The 21,050-nt window shown below is 24.7% G+C and overlaps 1 protein-coding gene across 1 annotated transcript in view; it reads left to right on the top strand.

Annotated features, from left to right (window-relative positions):
• Window positions 1-21,050, top strand: part of PADL01_0626300 (HECT-domain (ubiquitin-transferase), putative) — a gene marked incomplete at both ends in the record, with an annotated part of 30,900 nt that extends 9,850 nt beyond the window's left edge. The window contains one exon of the mRNA XM_028681002.1: window positions 1-21,050. This exon is cut by the window's left edge and continues 9,850 nt beyond it. Within this exon, the coding sequence (XP_028537424.1) occupies window positions 1-21,050 (21,050 nt within the window).

The raw sequence follows: 21,050 nt of genomic DNA, 5'->3' as shown, positions 1-21,050 counted from the left end.
ATGATAATGACAATAATAATGACCATGATAATGACAATGACAATGACAATTGTGATAATCCCCAAAATGACAAGGGTGTTAAAGGATATATTCACTCCGAACGAGTACAAAAGAAACAGAAAAAAACAAAACAGAAAATTATTAAAATGAAAATGTATAACCTTTCTGAACATGAACATGAAGAAATATTAGATAATGTCATTACAGGAATTATTATTTATCATCAAATAGTACAAAATAATAATCAGCACATTAATAAAATGATGATTTTACAAAACTTGAAAGGTTTTAAAATAAAAGAAGAATATTACACAAATGAAAACCATTATTGGGCTTTATGTATCCAACAATATAAAAATTCACCCTTATATACATTACCTTTGAAAAATCTGAATAAATCTATAAAACACAACAACAGAAATATTTTTCAAACGACAGACATGAACGAATCAGATGATTCCTCTTGTTATTATTGGTCTGTAAGTGGTGATCCAGTATATAATATTTATGGAAATGCTAAAGCAATATCAGACGTACAATTAGAAATATGTGCTCATAAAAAGTACGATTCAAATGTACGATCTTATCTCAAAAAAAATAACTTCGAATTAGAATTTTCCATAAATACTCATATGAATGATGTAGTAAATATTTGGATTAAAAGAAAGTCAATTATAATAAATAAAGAATTGATAGAAATTACCGACCATCATTCAATTTCACCTTTCACAAAAGGGAATACAAAGAAAGAGATGGAAAAAAATGAAGATGAGAAAATAAAAAATAAAGGAAAGAATAAAATCAAGACAAATGATGATAAAAAGAAAAATAGTACTATTAATAATAACAACGATAGTTACGATAGGAATTATAAATATAATGCTTATAACGATGAGGAAAGTCAAGGTAATCATAAGGAAGCAAATAAAAAATACTCAAATGAGAGCGAAAACGTGGAATATTCATCAGAACATTTTTGTGCTTGCACGAAGGTGTACACAGATGAAGATTATTCAAATGATGATTATAGTAATGGTTATAATAATAAAAATATGTATTCAGATGATAAAAGAAATAAGGACAATTACGATCATGGAGACAATAATTTGAATTATAAAAAATTAAAATTAATTAGCTGGAATTTAATACAAACAATTCTTTGGGGAATATTAGTTTCTGGAGAAAATGTTCAAATGGAAAATTCGGATCAAGTTATTTCTGAAAGTACTACTAAATATATCAAAAAGAAAATATGTAACATACAAGATGAAATAGATGCAAATGGAAATAATCAAAATGATTATAAGGATTATAAATATGCCTTTTATAAACTTCAAAGAAAAAGTTTAATTGAATCTGTATTAAAAATGATTATGTCTGTTTTAATAAAATTATGTAACATTATAAAATTATATAATGATTTAACTAAAAATAAAAAGGGCTCTTTTTACATTTGTATTAATAATACAAAAATTAGTTTGAAACAAGTAAAGGATTGTGAAAGAATGATAACAGATTTTATGTATGCATTAATAAAATGTGTACAAAATTCTTCTACAGCTGCTGTTACTCTTCTTAGATGTTTCTTATTTGGTCAAGATAATCCTACTTATCGTTTTAGAAAATTAAATAAATTACAAATCAATTGCAAATTTTATAGATTGATTACTGAATGTATAAAAAAAGCTCCTAGTGACGCAGATGATATAAGTATTTTTTTTAATACTTATTTAGATAAAAGAAAAACATTGATGAATAATGATAATGATAAAATAAATAACAAAACAACTAAGAAAACAAAAAAAGAAAAAAGGACTAAATCCTATAAAAATCAAATGTATGATGAAAATGGAACGATGGAGAATAATTTTAAAAATAATATGGGTGACCTGAAATGGAATGAAGAAGAGGTGCTGGTAGCTCCATCAAAGGATAAATCAAAACATAATAATAATAATAATAATAATAATAAAAATGATGATGATAATATTAATAAGGATAATATTAATTATGTTGACGACGAATACGCTTATAATAATAATAATCATAATAATAATAGATGCATTAAATATAAAGGAATGGATTTGAAAATGACCAACTTTTTCTTCAAATATTATGATACTAATATGAAAAAGAATTACAACGAAAGCAAGATACATGGATTCTTCTTATTAAGATGTTTACCTCCAATAAAAATGTTTCCGAAACAATTGGTTCTTCAAGAAACTCAGAAATTGTTTAAGAATGAAAATTATTTTCTGTTTAACTCTAAAAAGGATGGATTATATAATAATGACAAAAATGAGAGTTTAAATAAAAATAGAAATAATAATAATAATAACATTGATAATAATAATAATAATGATAATAATAATGATGATGATAATATTAATAATATTAATAATAATAATAATAGTAATAACAGTAATAGTAATAACAGTAATAATAGTAATAATAGTAATAATAATAATAATTATTATTATAATAATAATGATTATCAGATAGGAGAACATAATAATATGCAAGTACATACCAGTTCAAAAGAAAATACATTATATCCTGATGATTACCAACATGTGGATATAGGTACCACAAATAATGAAGGAAATTCTCAATGTAATAGCATAAATAATATTTTAGGATTAATACCTAGAATATCATATAGAAATCATCCATTTGATGATTTACCTCAATCTGAATTTTTCATGTGTAGTCGACCTTCAGACGATTTTGAAGCTCATATGGAAGGTCGTGTTTTGAGAGTATTAAGAGGATTAAATTTAGGAGGTGTAGTTTTATGTCTAGCACCCTTGACCTTCCCAGCTTTACATGTTGGGCCCAATGAAGTAAATGATATAATTAATTTCCGTATACAAACAAGAGGTCGTTTTGGTGTAACTGTAGCTCCAGCTGAATGTGTTCTATCTAACGTGTCTGAAGTATTTGATAGAAATGATGTGGTTGGATTTAGAACTAATATGTGTCCTCCATTTAGGCATGATGTATTTGCAGCAAATGTGCAATATGAATTAGGTGATTTGCTCAGTGTAAAATTTAATGTAGAAGATCAACAAAATCAAAAATGTTTAAGAACGGAACTGATGGTTTCAGGAGTAAGTATTGGATCTGTATTAGAAGTATTATTTGAAGCTGATTCGCAAATCGAATTTGAGAGGAGAATGAATTTGATATTTATTTTCCAGGACCCTTTAACTATTGTTTATGAAGGTCCAACATTTACTATGCAATATGTAGATCCAAATAAGAATAATGCAAATAATTTTAGGAATGACAAGAAAAATGCAGATGAAGAATTTTTAAATCAATTTTATTCCTTATCCGGATATGATAAGAAAGATATTAAAAAGGAGATACAAAAAATTAGATTGAAGAAAAACGAATTTTACGAATCGGTTAAACTTTATCAATCGATACTTGAATCAGATAATGAAATATTAAAAGATTTAAAACATGAAGTTATTATAAGAATGAATACTAGCTTGACAAATATTGTATCTTACTTTAAGCATCTATCATCTAATGGTGTAATCTTTAATTCTGAAAATGATTATTATTGTCATGACACAGATGATACAGTATCAAGGGGGATAACATCAACAGGAAAAAATTTATATAATATAAATGGTAATAATAAAATTAATGAGAGACATGAATTAATATCATTAGATACATTTTTATCTAATAATGAGAAAAAAAAAAAAAAGAATAATATGAATGTATTAAATAATACAGACTTCAAAAATAAAGGTGGAAAAAAAAAGAAAAAAATGAATATTCATTTAAGCAGTGATAAAGAGGAACATAAAGATGAACATATAGATGAACATATAGATGAACATAAAGATAAACATGTAGATGAAGAAGAAGAATATGTAGAAAGAATAAAACAAAAAAAGCATACATATTATGATTATTGTAATAATTCTTTACTTTATAATGAAAATAAAGATAATGGGGTTAATAATTATTGTTCCTTTGGTAATAATGAAGATGGAAATAGGGATATATTTTCCTATTCAGAGGAAAAAAATTATAATATTATTACATATGATAATAGTCAAATTACTAGTTCGGATAAGAATAATTATAACAATGGGGAAAAAATAATAGAAAAGAAAAATTTTAAAGATGATTCAATTATGAGTAAGCATCAGAATGATACTAAGGAAGAAGACACTTCTTTGGATTTATATGGAGACTCTTCTATTTATGTAAATACGAACAAAAAGTATAAGAGTCGTGTGGATATACATAAAACCATTAGAGAAGTATTATCTATTATATGTGTATTAGGATTAAATATAAATGGAGAACCAAAAGAAAATAAAAAGGAAAATAAAAAAGAAAATAAAAATGAAAATTTTTCGGATGACACAAATTGTATATTTGATGAGCTTCCATGGTTATCTAGCTTATCTGATTTGAAGAATTCAGTGACATATAATATGGATAGAAAGTGTCTTGAATTATTTTTTTGCAATTTGGTTGACATTATATGTATGGATGTATTTTTAGTGTCTATCCTAAATTTTGCTACCCACAAGAATGGTGAAAATAATCATAAGTATACTAGGGATAAACATAATAATGTGAGTTTTAAAGACAAAAGGAATTATAAGAAAATATTACAAAAAACGAGTGAATTAGATTCTGAATATTACCTTAATGAAGAATATAATGATGAGTTTTTTGAAAGTAGAAAAGATTCCCCTTATTTCCCTTCCCGAAGCAAAAATGACAATATTAATATGGATAGAATACAAAATTATAATATTCAAAATGGTGATAATAGTAGCATTGGTGATAGTAAAGCGAAAGTTAATATTGATGTAAATAATAATGATAATGAAAATGAAAATGAAAATGAAAATAGTAGTAGTAATAGTAATAGTAATAGTTATTGTAATAGTAAGGACTCATTAAGAATGCACACTAAGAATATGGGAAAAAATATTAACAGCAGTAGCGAATCCGGAAACACAAACGGTAATAATGGAAATTCACTAAGGAATTCTATTTTTATGGAAGAAAATGAAACGAACGAATCTTATAGGAACAAAAGAAGAGGATCGTTAAGCAAAGATAAAAATGATGATGACTTGTCAAATGATGAAAAAGACGAAATATATCATAAAGATAGAAATAAAAAAGAAAGACATAGTGATAACAAAAACAAAATCAAAAAGAACAAAGCATATAAAAATAAAAAGCAAAAAAATAAAACATCGAATTCAAACAAAATGAATAAAAATTCGTTGTATGGATATACCTTATGTTTGATTGGAACAAAATCAATTATGTGCTGTTGTATTATATTAAGAACATTATTAGAGATGAATTCAGATGGGTATTATGAACCAAATGAAAAGGTGTATGCCTCTTGTAAAAGGTTGTTGAATTTTATAAAATTATTCTTCTTTATTGATATAGGAATAAGTGATGTATTGATAAAATACTTTGCTGAGAAAAATATGATGATGGATATGAATTTCTTATTTGACAAAAGGGAAGAGAAAAAATATGGAAATAATAATAGTGAAATTTGTAGCACATCATCATTTCTGAATAGTTTTGTAAAGACCACAAATGGAAACAATAAAAATAATAATAATAATAATCATAAGGATTATATAAACTGGAAAGAGAATGTAACCTTTGATAATCAAAGTTATCATGATAATATTCATACAAATGATTTATTAAATAATAAGGAAGAGCATCAATCAAGTTATATTTCAACAAACGGAAAGAATAAAGATACAAAAGATGTTGTACAAAATGAATATATAAATATATTAGAAATAGTAAATTATTGTGGTATACCGAATAACTTTCTCGAATATTTTGATATATCTACTCCGACAATTAAAAATCAACAAGTAATAGCACAAAATGATAGTTTTGATTTATGGATATATATTATGAACCTATTAATTTGTTTTAATAGTCAAAATAAATATTCCTTAAGCTTCCCTCAAAGTATTAACCAACTCAATGAAAACTCCATAAAAAATACACTGTTTGATCTAGAATATTCCAATTCATATTTTTCTAACAAAATATTGCGTAAAACTGTTAAATTCTATGCCTTATGGTTGTTGAAAAAATATATAATAGATATGACATGTGTTATGGCTTCTTTGGTTCCAAAACTTTTCATTGATGAGTTAAAAACAAATTTGATGAAAATAAATGAGGGTGTAAGAAATGGGGAAGAAATAGAGAACATTAGGAAAGTTCAAAATAAATATATAAATTCACAAGATTCAGAAAATTATAATAGTGTGAATACAAAAGAAATGAATCATAGGACGCTTGTATCAAAATGTTTTGAAAATGAGAAAACAAAATTAGATGACGTTTTTAGTAATAAAGAGGGTCATGAAATGGTATATGATTCTTTTGATGATAAGAAGGATGTGTTGCAAAATATAAATCACGCCCAAATTAGTGAAGAAAAGAACAATACCAAAAAAAATAATAATAATAATAATAATAGTTGTAATAATTGTAATAATATTTATATTAATAAATATTCTTGTTATAATGATAAAGAGGAATATCAACACGAATCGTTATGGATCAATAATGATCATCATAATAAAACAGAAAGAAATTTTAATGACAAAATGATGCCTGTTAAAAAGATATATAATCCTAAATATAGAAAAGCAAACAAAGTAGAACATATAGGCCAATTACTCAATGCACAATTAAGAAATAAAGAAGAAATATTAAATATATTTAGTATTATATATTTGTTTCGAATATGTATATATTACCTTGGTAGAAGTAAAGATTTCCGAAAAGAAGATTACTGGCAAAACTTTCAAGGACAATTAAGAAATGCAAAAATTAAAGAAAATGTCTACAAACTTCTTAATGAAAAGAGTTGTAAATTGTCTTTACTTTTTGGATGGCAAAGAATATTTTATCAATGCGTTGTATCATGGGATGATGAAAAACTAGTAAACCAATTATTAATAATAATACAATCAGAATTGTTATATCATTTAATTGGATCTGTTGCTCAGAGTATGTCACAAAAGAGAGTTAAAGTAGAACAGTTTTATGCAATTTCCCCTTCTGTTCATGTTGCTCATTGGATGATAGATACTTTTGTTCGACATCCATTATGTCCATCTAAAATAAGATCTTGTTGTATTACACCTATGACAGTAACCTCTTTATTTGGATTAATTATGAATGGTAATAGACTTCCCATCTTTTTAGGAATCGATGTATGTAGATTAGTGTACTGGTGTTGTGTAGTATATATTTTACAAAATAATCAAGTGCATAAGCATCACAAGAAATTAAATAACATTGATATGTTAAGTCAGTTGAACATATCTATGGAAGAACCTTTGAATAATGAATGGGAAGATGCTACGTGTGTCCATAAAAATGAAATTACTAAAAGTTATCATAGTACAAAAATTTATAAGCAGCATAATGATTATTTGACCACCAGAGGCAAAATGCAAAAAGTAAATTGTAATTACTACTCCTTCTTAAGTTATGTATTCCATTGTGTAAATATATGTGGTTCGTCAATTATTAATCAAATAATAAGTTTTAATAATAACGACTCTGGATACAAAAATAATGCAAATAAAAATAAAGGGAACGACAATGTAAGTAACAACAACAACAATAATAATAATAATAATATGAATGGAAGTAGTAGTAATAATAATAATAATACTAATGGTAATAGTAGTAATAATAATAATAATATGAATGGTAGTAGTAGTAATAATAATAATAATAGTAATAATAACAATAATAACAATAATAATAATGTAAGAAATACTAATAATGAACATGTAAATAATATTATTGATAATTTAAATAATAACATTAATGATATACTAAACTGCATGCAAAACTCATCCAATAATAGAGTTCTAAATAATCATTTCAATGGTGTCAGTAGTGTTAGTAATGAAACTATTTACAATTTAAATATAACCAATAGAAGAAGCAGTCATAATATTTCATCTAACAATATTAATAATACAAATACATTACAAGAAAATACAGAAACAAATAATACTTGTAATGCTAACAATTTGGGTGCTATGAATTCTTTATATTTAAATGGAACTAATGGAAATATAAAAAATGAAAAGATAGTATTACACAACTTTTCAAATTTTGATTTAGTGGAGAATAAAGAGCACAGTGTTTATAATTCTATGAAGATGAATGCTTCCTTACTAGTTCATTATTTTGCTTGTGCTGCCTATTACATTAAAAGAGCTGATGTACATAATATTATGAATTATTATAACGAAAACACACATGCTAATTTTAAACAATACTGTTTATATTTATATGTTGTGGATCATGTGTCAAAAATATATTCAAAGTATATTAAAAGAAAAATGAATTTAAAAAAAAAAGGAGTTAAAAAGGATGATCAGCTAATCACATCATCGTTTTTCTCTGACGTTATGAAAAAGGATCCAAATGAAAAATCTCATATGTCATATGATGATTACATGAATAATAAATGTGATCATAATAATAATAATATTAATAATAATAACAATTTGATGAATAACGAAAACGATTTCATCGTAAGGAAGGACTCCAAAATTAGCAACAAAAATTACAGTTTCATTTCAGATTATAAACATTCAGATAAAACCAAATGCAGAAAACATACATATGATGATTGTTATAAAGGCCATTATCCTGAACTTTTTGTTGACAATGTATTACATCTCCCAAAAAAACTTTCTGCAAATATTATTATCAATATTAACGAAAAAATACATCATATATCATCTTCTAATTCCAACACGATTAAAATGAAAATAAGAGATATGTTTGTATTGCCAAAACAAAATGATAAATCTCTTATTCACAAAGGAATTTTTAGTACTCACCATAATAAACCATTCTATGATAATGAAGAAAAAAATATTGTTGAATATACAAAAAAACAATCATACGCTGACAATATTGTTAATGATCAAAACAAAAAAGATTTTACATATAATGAGAACAAAGATAAGTTTGATGATAAAAGTAACTGTAATCTGAAACAAAAAATTAACCTATTAAATAACGAGGAAAAGGAAAAAATTGAAAAGGTTACTCAGAAAAATTTTAAGCATCCTAATATCATTTTTAGTGCGGATAACAACTTTAATTACATTTTGAATGAAATAAAATTTAAGAAAATACAAGAATTTGTGTATCTTAACTCAAATGTTATAGATGAAAAAGTAGATTTAGATACTATAGAAAAAATTACATTAGGTTCATATATTGAATTAACTGATATATACAATTTACCTGGATCCTTTTTCTTAATAGGTAATTCAGAATTATATTCAGGTTCCTCTAATTTATGTTCATCATCTTTTACCATAAGTCTAATATTGGTTGATAATAATGTGGACAATATGTCCAATGGTAATTTCAACAATTTCCCAAATATTGAAATTGGAGTCATAAATAGAAAAAAATATTATGAAGTAAAACTGGAAGAAGATGATATAGAAATAGAAGATGAAGACGTAGAAAGAGATGAAGCGGATAGGAGTGAAAACCCACATGATGAGAAAGATAAAGTAGGACAAATAAAAAGTGAAAACAAAAAAGAAAAAGATGATAAAGAAGCATGGTTACATTATGATGATGGAAAGTATATTAATATTAAAGTCAAAAAGTTTAGTAATTGCAGAATATCAAAGAATGAAGAAGATAATAACACATATAGTTTAAGGAATAAGGAACTATTAAGTGAAAAAAATATTACATCTAAGAATAGTAAATATTTATATGACAAAAAAGTTGTTGATGAATCATTAAAGTGCACAAGAAAAAAATCATTTTCTAGTCGAAGCAGAAAAAATGAAGATGAATATGAAGATATTGAAAAGAGGCATTCAAGTAATATTACAACGGATATAAATAAAATACCTCACATGAGTTTAACAAAATATGTAAATAATGAGCAAATAGAAAAAGGTAAAACAACTAGGGGTAATAAACGTGTTCAAAATGTAAATGAAAAAATAAGAAATACAAGAAATGGTAATAATATAAAGGAAGATGATATATATAATGAAAACAACAACAAAAATGATAATACTATTAATATTAACAATAATATGGTGAGTGGTAATAAAATATTTCAGGAACCTTTATCTGATATAACCATGAAGAATTCAAGTAGTAACTTTTTTCATAATAAATATGAACATCTTAATAAGACTAATTATATAACCTTAAATATTTCTGATGGTAGTGTGAATTCAAAAGGATTTGATTGCACTGACAATAACATTGAAAATATGAAAGAATTATTAACAAACAAAATGTCAGGTGTTTTAAATATTACAGTACAGATAGTTGGGAAAAAAATATTATGGTTTGCAAATAATACATTAATTTTTTGTAAAGATTTTTCTTACGAAATGAAAGAATTTCTACCATTCTTAAAAGTTTCTCCAATAGAAAGTAAAAAAATACCAAAAAATAATGATTACAATAAACCGTCTGTACATATGAAATTTACAGAAATGAATGAAAAAACATTTGTTTCTCCTTTATCAAGCTTTTATTTTAAGTTTGAAAATATTCATAAGTTGAAATATGAAAATGATTGTATAAATGCGAATAAGTTGTGGAGTAAATGTTTATGGAAACCTATGTTTTTTATATTGCCTGATGTTAATAATAGTGGTGACAATAATGTGGACGTCCCAGGAACTTCAACACAAGTAAATGTTCATAATAATAATAAAAATAATAGTGATAGTATGGGGAATAATACGAATGATACGAATTTTATAAATCATGCTAAAATAAAAAATATGATACCTTCCATTATACCACAATCAGCCAATGAAATAGTTATAAAATATAATAAATATCATAATACATATGGAAATATAGAATATGAAGACCAATTCGCAAACACTGTATTTGTTAGCCCAAATATCCAAATAAAAAGTGAACCTATAAATATTACTTATTATATGTACTGTAAGAATGCCCATGGAAAAAGATACAAATTACTTTGCATGGAAAATATAAAGAATATCAGAAGTATATCAATTAAGAATTATTACGGTTTTATAGATTTATGCAATCAATTTAAACATAGCGAGAAGCGTACATCTAGTAGTATGGAACAGAAAAACACAAATAATAATAATAATAATAATAATAATAATAATGTGAGCTATAGTCATCATAATATGTATCAGGTACAACAGAAACCTTATTCTAAAATATTTGATACAAGAAAAAATGTAGAAAGAGAAAATTCAAATAACAAAGCTGATTTGGTATTGAAACAACATTTGAATAGAATAATAAATAAAGGTGAAGATGTAAGAATTAATAATAAGAGTACTTTAGATATATGCAACAAGTTGTTATTATCAAATGAGTGTAAAACAAATGAAAAGAAGAAAAAAACAGGAAGTAATAATATAGGATCGAATACTAATATGCATGAATTAAGTGATAACAATAGAGGACAATACACCTCGTATTATAACGAACAACTGCTTTCAGATAGTTTAAGCAAAAATGTTATACATAGTAATTACATAAATGATTATTTTACCTTAAATAGTGAAAATAAAAATAACTCCTCCAATAATAATAATAATAATAGTAATAGTCATTGTAATAGTAATAGTAATAACAATGTACATATTAAATACAAATTAAACCAAATACCTAAAATAAGAAAACATTTTCATAATAACATAAAATATAGCTCCATACAAGAAATTAATGACAACTCTCAATATAGTAATAAGAATATTATAGACGAAAAGAAAACAAAGGAATATTCAAATGATACATATAATACAAAGAAAAATCAAGGACATTATATGGTAGATCCTACGAACGAAAAAGAAACAATATATGATAATAAAAATAATGATCATGGTTATTCCAATAATTTCCTTGATGTTAATAATTCACAACAGAAACATGTAGATAATAAAAATGCATTCAAAGAGAGTATTACATGTTATGATATGGATAAAATGAAAGATAAACAAATTGAGAATTTTTCAAATGATTCTAGTAATTATTCTATGTATTATATAGGATGTAAGGAATTTAAATTATGTGTTGATTCATATGATTCAATATTTCCAGCAAAACCATTTATATTTAATTGTACAGTTAATTTTAAAGAGGAAGAAAATTATTATCACAAAAAAAATGATCTTACAAATTCTTTTGGTATTATATGGGGTATATATCGTTGGTTATGGAAAAGTAATGGGAAATTTATATGTCCATTCAGATTACCTTTATGTGTTTCTGAATTTCCATCTGAAAAAATTGAAGAATGTGAAATAGATGTGGTTGGATATAAATCGAATGATAATCTATGCATTGAATTTCAACCTTTATATCAATGTTTATTATTTTATAAGAATGGAACTTATCAATTTGGATTTAAATTTGATTCCTTTTACAATTATAGAAATTTAAAAAATACATTCTTGAGTGAACCGAATGGAGATATGAATATGGATCGAGACCACCAAAATATATCCAAATTGTCTTATTCTAGTAGTATAAGCAACGCAAATTTTAATGATAACTTTTTTGTAAAGAGGTTTGCACATAACAAATATGAACATGTATCAACAGAGATGAATGATGTACAAAAGATGAATAAAAAGAAAGATGATAATATGGATAATAATATGAATAATAAAGATAATAATATGAATAATAAAGATAATCATATGAATAATTATGATGATAATATGAATAATTATGAAGATATAATAAACAATTACCTGGATAGTATGAATAAGGATCATGTAGTTGCACAAAATAATTTAACATTAAATTCAGAACACAATACTAAGGTAAATGTTTCTACTTTCTTCCCTATTTCAAATATGTATACAATTTCGAATGAACGAAAGAGTGGTAATAAAGTGAATGGAACTAATAGTATGGTAAAAGAGCGTGCGGAACGACGGGGAAAGAATAAAGGAATGAATAATAATAATAATAATAATAATAATAATGATAATAATAATAATAATGATAATAATAATAATGATGGTAATCGTGACAATATTGATAATATTAATAGTTTTTATAATAAGGATAGAAATATACCATATGATAATTTGAAACAAGAAAAACCAAACGATAGTGTTATAAGAATTAAAAATCATGTAAATATGATTAAATTATATAACTGTTTATTACTAAACGATTGTGAAAACGTTTCCTCTATTTTGACAAATAATCCAGAATTATTATCTAAATCAAATGAAAATATGTCTGAAATAACTTTTGAACATTATCAAATGAATTCAGATGATTTCCCTTACGAACTTATTTCATCTATGAAAAATATAATGCATGAAAAATATTTGACTCCATTGATGTTAGCCTGTAGAATTGGATGTGAAGAGTGTGTACAAAATATAATTGAGAAAGGTAAAGTGAACCCAAACAAAAGTTGTCATAAAATAGAAAAGGAGACTCCTTTAATGGTTGCTGCACAAAATGGACATAGCAGAATTGTTTGTATGTTGATTTGTGTATATGGTGTTCAAGTAAATAAAAAGGATATTAAAGGAAATACTGCTCTTCATAAAATATTATTGAATTCTTCCAATACACAAGGAAAGAAAAATTCTACTATCAAAATTGTTCAATTGTTATTAAAACTTGGAGCTGATCTAACTATTAAGAATAAGAAGGGTATATCTGTGGAAGAACTTGTACAAAAAAAACTTATAAAAAATGAAAAAATTGAAAATCTTTTAAATATATGGATAACATTAATAATAAAAAATAAGAAAAAACATGAAGGGCGTTATATTCCTAGGAATATCATACCTGGATTGCTTTCTAATTGTTCCATAGTTGTTGGATTTCCAAAAGGTACAAATGGTAATGTACCAAATGAATGTGGAGTAAAAATAAATTCGTTTGTAGTAGCTGGAGAAGAATTAGTGAATGTAAGGTATCATAAAGAAAAACCAAGGAAATATACATTTGATGATAATAATATATACAATAATGTACATAATAATGTACATAATAATGTACATAGTAATGTACATAATAATACACACAATAATCTATACAATAATGTATGTAATAATGGTGATTATAAAAATGATCTTAATAAAGAGGATGATACTTGTTATATTAATTTTAATTATGATAAGTTGAATTATAATTATAACAAATGGAGAGTAAGGACCAAGGAAGAAGAATATTTTAGCTGTGATAATTCATCTAGTAACTCTTCTATATCCAAATTTGGTAATTTAGAAAAGAAAATAATAGAAGATCATGAAAAATATAAGTTCTCAAAATATGGAAGATATTCTAATGGGCTATGTTATAAAGGAGAAAAGAATAATACACACTATAACAAAGGTTTTGAAGGTATGAACTCTTTAGAATTTGATGCTTTCTCTAGATGTAAAAATATGTATGATGATATATATGATAAGCAAAATGAAGAACAATTATTGTACAACAATATTAAAGATGATGAAATAAATCATTCCAATGATAATATTAAACCGTACCTTAAGGATGAAGAAGAAAAGGACGATGATGAGTACCAAAAGCCATATGACAAGAGAGTAATTAATAAAAATGAAAATAAAAATAATTGTGATGGTATAAATAATTGTGATGGTATAAATAATTGTGATGATATAAATAATTGTGATGATAAAAATAATTGTGATGATATAAATAATTGTGATGATAAAAATAATTGCGATGATAAAAATAATTGCGATGATAAAAATAATTGCGGTGATAAAAATAACTGTGATGATAATACTATCTTGTCGGTAGGCAAAAAAGATAAAAGAAATAAAAAAGTTATGAATACTAGTAGTAATGGTAAGAGAACAACATCAAAAAATTCACGTAACCTGTCATCAGGAAAAAATATAAAATGTAGTAAAAATTCAACTTATAATAATGAAAAATACTATTCTAAGGAAACAAATAGCAATTTAGAAAATCATGCCATACATATGGATCATAAGGATAGTGTAGATGAAACATTTGTATTCATCGAAAAACAAAAGAGAAACAATAAAAGTAACACAAATGATCCAATGACTTATAATCCTGTTAGTCATAACAAAGAAAACATATTAAATTATATATTAGTCCACACATATGTTGATGGAAAATTTGGAACAAGATCGGCTTATAACCATGATATGGAAACAGAGCACGGAAAGGATAACATATTTGAAGCGGGAAATAAAAAAAATAAAGCATTGAATAGCAACATGAGCAATAATAATAATATCAACAATAATATTAACAATAATATTAACAATAATATTAACAATAATATCAACAATAATATTAACAATAATTATAATAATTATTATTATGGTAAATACCAAGATTTTTATATGCTTAGAAAAGATAAGAAGAAGAGGAAACATCTCATACTTTCAAACCTTCAAAATAACCTATTCAATTATCACGATTTGAAATATAGTTTAATCGAATTTATAAATAAATCAGGAGTATTCTCTGATATTATTAAGGGTCATAGTTATTTAGATTCAAAAAAGAAAATACCAAAATTTGATGAGTTGAAAAATTCATTAATTGAAGCTAATAACGAATTAGATATAATAAAAGGATTCAAAAAGTTCTTGGAATTATTTGATTTCTTATATATGGATGATAGATTGAAATATTTTCTAAATATTGATTTAAGAAAAAATTTGGAAAATTCTCGTAATTTAATTGATCTTGGTTATATCCTCCTTAAAATAGATAGCTTCTGTTGTATATTCAATAGTTTTAAATTACAGTGGAAAGATAATTCACATGAAGAATGGAAGAAAAAATTATTAAAAGGAATAGGCATATTAAATGAATTTTCAGATATTAAATGGATAACCGATTCCTATACTATTTTTAAGTATGAAGAAGAAATCCTTGAATCGGCATCTTTTATTGATAAGATATTACAAAATGGTAATTATATGGCATTCTATAATAATTTAATGAATATAATTCATGATAAGGATATACATTTAAAAAATGGATTGTACGATTCTTCTCATATATTTAACGACATGCTTAAAAATATAAATATAGAACATTTTAATAGGGATACAATTCTGTATGATATTTGTTCGAAACAAAATATCTTAAAAAATTATTTTATCCAAGAAAGAAATAAAAAATATGCTATTAATAATAACGACTCGAAGGTAGGAAATGACAAATATAAAAATTATATGAATGAATATTTCGCGAATAAAAAATTGCAAGGTCATAGTAATAATAAGGACATTTATTATTCCATGAATGATTCAGAGGATGAATATATTTATAGTAAAGAAAAAAGATATAAAAAATATCAAACACGTGATAAATATCTATATAAGTCTGATATGAAAGAAGAAATGTATGGAAAATCGAATGAATTATATAATAATAGTTTGAATAATTCAAGTAATATAAATAATTATAGCGATTTTTACAATAATGTAATAGTTAACAGAAAAGATGATAATACATGTGCTGCTAATAGGAAGGATCGCAGTATGACATCGGTTGATTATAAAAATTATATGTATGGAGAGCAGCAACATGGAGACAAGACATATAAAAAAGGAATGTATGATGTAGAGAGGAAGCAAGGTTTGTTTAATAATAGTGAAAATAATGAACAACATGATTTAATAAATAAGGTGAGTGGTAAGGAAGAAAATGTAAGAAAACCCAAACAAAGAAGTATTCGTAGTAAGAGATTAGAAGATATAATAGATAGAATGTATGAAGATAATGATATAAGTAATAGAGAGAATTCAAAAAATATAGATAGTTTGAATAATATTAGTATAAATGGTAGGATTAAATTTCCATCTTATAGTAAAAACCTTTTAGGTTATAGAAATGGAAACTTTTTGCTCAATTATTCTAACAGCATATTTGAAAAAGGAAGAGAAGATGAATCATTAAATAGTCATTCTCCTCTAGTTACTTCGAATTTATTATCGAGCTATTCAAATGAGAGGCATGGAATAAAATTAGCATTTAGAAATTCAGGAGAACAAAGAAAAATGATGAAAAGTAAATATAATAATAATAATAATAATAATAAAGATGATGGTGACGGTGATAATAACAATGATAATAATAATGACAATAATAATGACAATAACAATAATAATAATAAAATTCAGGACCAATATAATCGTGTTTATGATGTGGATCATCATAAATTTATAGAAAAAGGCCATTATTCGAAAAACACAAATAATATATTATCACCATTAAATAACTACAATGATTTGAATACACAAGAAGAAAATAATAGTTTCGAAAATAATTATAGTTGTGAAACCTTTTGTGATGAATATGATAGTGAAGAAAGCGAGTTCGAATTAATGTGTGAATTTCATTTTACTTCGAAACCTGAGGAAGAAATAATGATAAGAGAACAATTTAATAAAATATGGCCACAAACATTAGATATGTATATACTTCATATATATGATTTAATAAGTAGTTATATGGATTCTCCTGAAAAAATAAGTTTATTTATTTATCATGCTTTTGATATGGAAAAGATAAAGAAGAAATTACCAAGTAAAAGTTCTCAATTATGGAAAAGAATTAATATGTCTCTTGATGATTTTATTGAAGAAATAAAAAATGTACACAATTATACTATGAGAATTATATATCAAAGTAATTATAAAAGATATGGTATGTTACCTCCAAATTTTAAGAAATATTTTACTTTATCAGAAGAATGTTTAAAAAATATAGCTAAAAATAAAATAATTATGAATATGGATTATTATAAGAATTATATTTATGAAGAAAATAAAAAGACCTTTTTAAAAATAATACAAGATCGTATATATCTATTGAATAAATTTAATATTTATTTTGAAAACTGTTTACCAATAACAAGTATATTATTTAACAAACCAGTTATTAATTTAGAAGAACAAGGATTAAGAACCTTAGAATGTCCTTTGTGTTTTTTCATGAGTAATGATTCGCATTTTCCATGGACATGTAAAAGGAGAAATACTTACTTATTACAAAATAATAATAATTCCTGGTTAGTTCAAAAAATGAGGACTGAATCATATGATAATGATAATAATAATAATAATATTAATAATAATATTATTAGTAATAATAATAATTGTGTGTCCAAAAATGTATCCATGATAAGTTTATATAATAACACAAACTATAGCAATAATGATAATAATAGTAGTATTTTTGGAAAAAGTAATTACCCAATAAAAGTTGAAGGGGATCATATAAATGAAAATGATAAAAATTATTCGGAGAATAATCATTATAATTATAATTTGAATAAAAATTCTTGTAATGAGAGATGTATATGTGGAAAAAATAGGAAACAAAATGATGACATAAAAAAAATAAAATCAGGAAATGAATACATTATTATGGATTCTATGCAATCTTTAGATAAAAATAGTACCATGTTTAAAAAGGGATCATTTGTTTTAAATAACGGAAAAAATTCCTATAATAGTTATATGGAAATGGAAGACAAAGAATATCTATTTGGAAACATGGACAAATCAAATAATCATAATATATGTCCTGATAATGAAATGAATTATAAAAATAATAATCATGATGACAATTATTATAATTATAATTATAATAATAATTATTTATTTGACAACGAAAGTGAAGATGAAAATGAAATATTTGTGGATTGTGAAAAGTATTGTAAAAATATGTACAGTTCCAACAAAATGGTTTTGGCTTTAGGATCTTCTGATTTACCTATACAGTTATCATCATATTTGTTTATTAAAAAGTTATTAAAACATGACATATGTTTAAAATTATGGAAAGAGTGTTTAAAACATATCACGTCTTCTAGTTCTGAGAAATCTAATTTAACATTGAGGATAGATAGAGGTATGGCAGCTACAGCAAAACATATTGCTCATACCATGTGGTATCAAAGTACATATTCTTTATTAAATATAGATACGGATAAATTAAGAGGAAAACCAAGAGATCGACCTTTTATGGTAGTATTTGTTGGAGAAGGAGCTACAGATTTTGGTGGCCCTTTCCATGAATATTTATCTTCTATATCAAGAGAAGTAATGGGGAAATTATCTGATTCTCCAGATAAAAGCTTGCCAGTTTTTCCTTTGTGTATCCCTTGTCCTAATTATACTCAAGCAATAGGTGCTAGACAAGATACTGTAATAATTAACCCTCAAAGCACACCATATGTTGTTAAAGAATGGGATTACATTGGAGAAGTTGATGTTATTGATAATTTAGAAAGTTTCAGATGGCAAATATTAAATATATACAATTCAATAAAGGACATAAAAAAGAAATTACAAAAGGGTGCAAAGGATAGTTATGAAGATTATAAGCAAAAGATGGAGGAAAATGTCTCTGATGATAATGGCTTAGAAAATAATATGCAAATAAAAGGTAAATCAAAAAATAAAGGAAAATACAAAAATAAAAATAAAAGGAACAAAATGGATATGGCAAGTGATATTCATAAGGATGGAATAAACAAGGATAACCCTCAAAAGGACAATAATAATAATGATAGTAATAATAATAATAATGATAATAATAATAATAATAATTATAATAATGATGATGAAAAAAAAAATACTTGTTATGATAAGAATATTCAAGATATGAATTCAAAAGAGAAAATGTACTTTTATACAAGTAAAAAATCGGTTACCTTTGAGAAGTTAGAGGAAAACGAAAAAATGGATTACCAAACAGAGAATAAATATGAATATCCATTTGTGTGCGAAACATGTGAATACGACAGTGATATATATGAAATAATAAACAATGCTTCATTAAAATCAAGGAAATTGTTTATGAACAAAATATGGAAAAAGAAAAAAAGTTTGGATGATGAGGGTGACAAAAATGTAATTCCAAGGGATCCTCAAGAAGGTGAAAATATGCGAGACAATATAAGAAGCAACAATAATAATAGTAATAACAATAATAATAGTAATAATAATAATAATAATAGTAATAACAATATGAACAGTATTGGGGGTGATAAAAATAATATGAGTGATGGAAAGAAGAAAAATAAATTTAATATAGATTATGATGAGAAAACAATAAAAGCCATGGAATTAGCTATGTATGAATCTTTAGGTAGAGTAATGGGTATGTGTGTATGTATAGCATCCGCATTAAATATATGTTTTAATCCTATTATATGGAAAAAGATTTGTGGTGTACCTCTAGAGTTACAAGATTTGGCTGACTATGATTTTGTTGCAGTAGAAATGTTGAAAACATTGAAAATGTTAAATTCAGAAAAGAGTAATGAATGGAATATGGAATTGAAACAATCATTAGGTGACATGACATTTATAACAGAAGATTCAGGAGGAAATTCGATTGAGTTAATAAAAAATGGAATGAATATACCTATAAATTTTGATAATTTAGGTTTATTTATAAGATTAATGACTAAATGTAAAATGAATGAATCATCTAAAGGAATACGACATTTATTAAAAGGATTTAGTTCCATTATACCTCTAGGAAGATTAAGATTATTATATGACTTTAAAGATGTGGAACATATGGTTTGTGGAGAAAGAGAAATTAATATAGAGGTCTTAAAAGCCCATACATGGTCTAATGACCTTAACATAAAAGATAAACTTTTTACAGTTTTAGAAGAGTTTACAAATGAACAACTACAATCATTCCTTCGATTCGTTTCAGGTAGATCCAGGTTACCAACAACCAAAAATGATTGGTACATGATAATAGATGTAGAAAATCCAAATAAAAATATTGGTCCAATAGATCAGAGGTTACCTACAGCTGTAACATGTGGTTTCCGTTTATTATTACCACAATATTCTTCATTAGATATTTTAAAAGAGAGGTTATTATATGCAATCAAAAATTGTACGGCTATTGATTTGGATGCATATGTGGTTCACGATCAAATGCAGCTCATGTACGGCGAGTAA

Source organism: Plasmodium sp. gorilla clade G2 (genome assembly GCF_900097015.1).
Source record: "Plasmodium sp. gorilla clade G2 genome assembly, chromosome: 6".
Taxonomy (NCBI): Eukaryota; Apicomplexa; class Aconoidasida; order Haemosporida; family Plasmodiidae; genus Plasmodium; species Plasmodium adleri (nom. inval.).
Note: the sequence above shows the minus strand (reverse complement) of the source record. Positions and strands in the feature narration are given on the sequence as shown.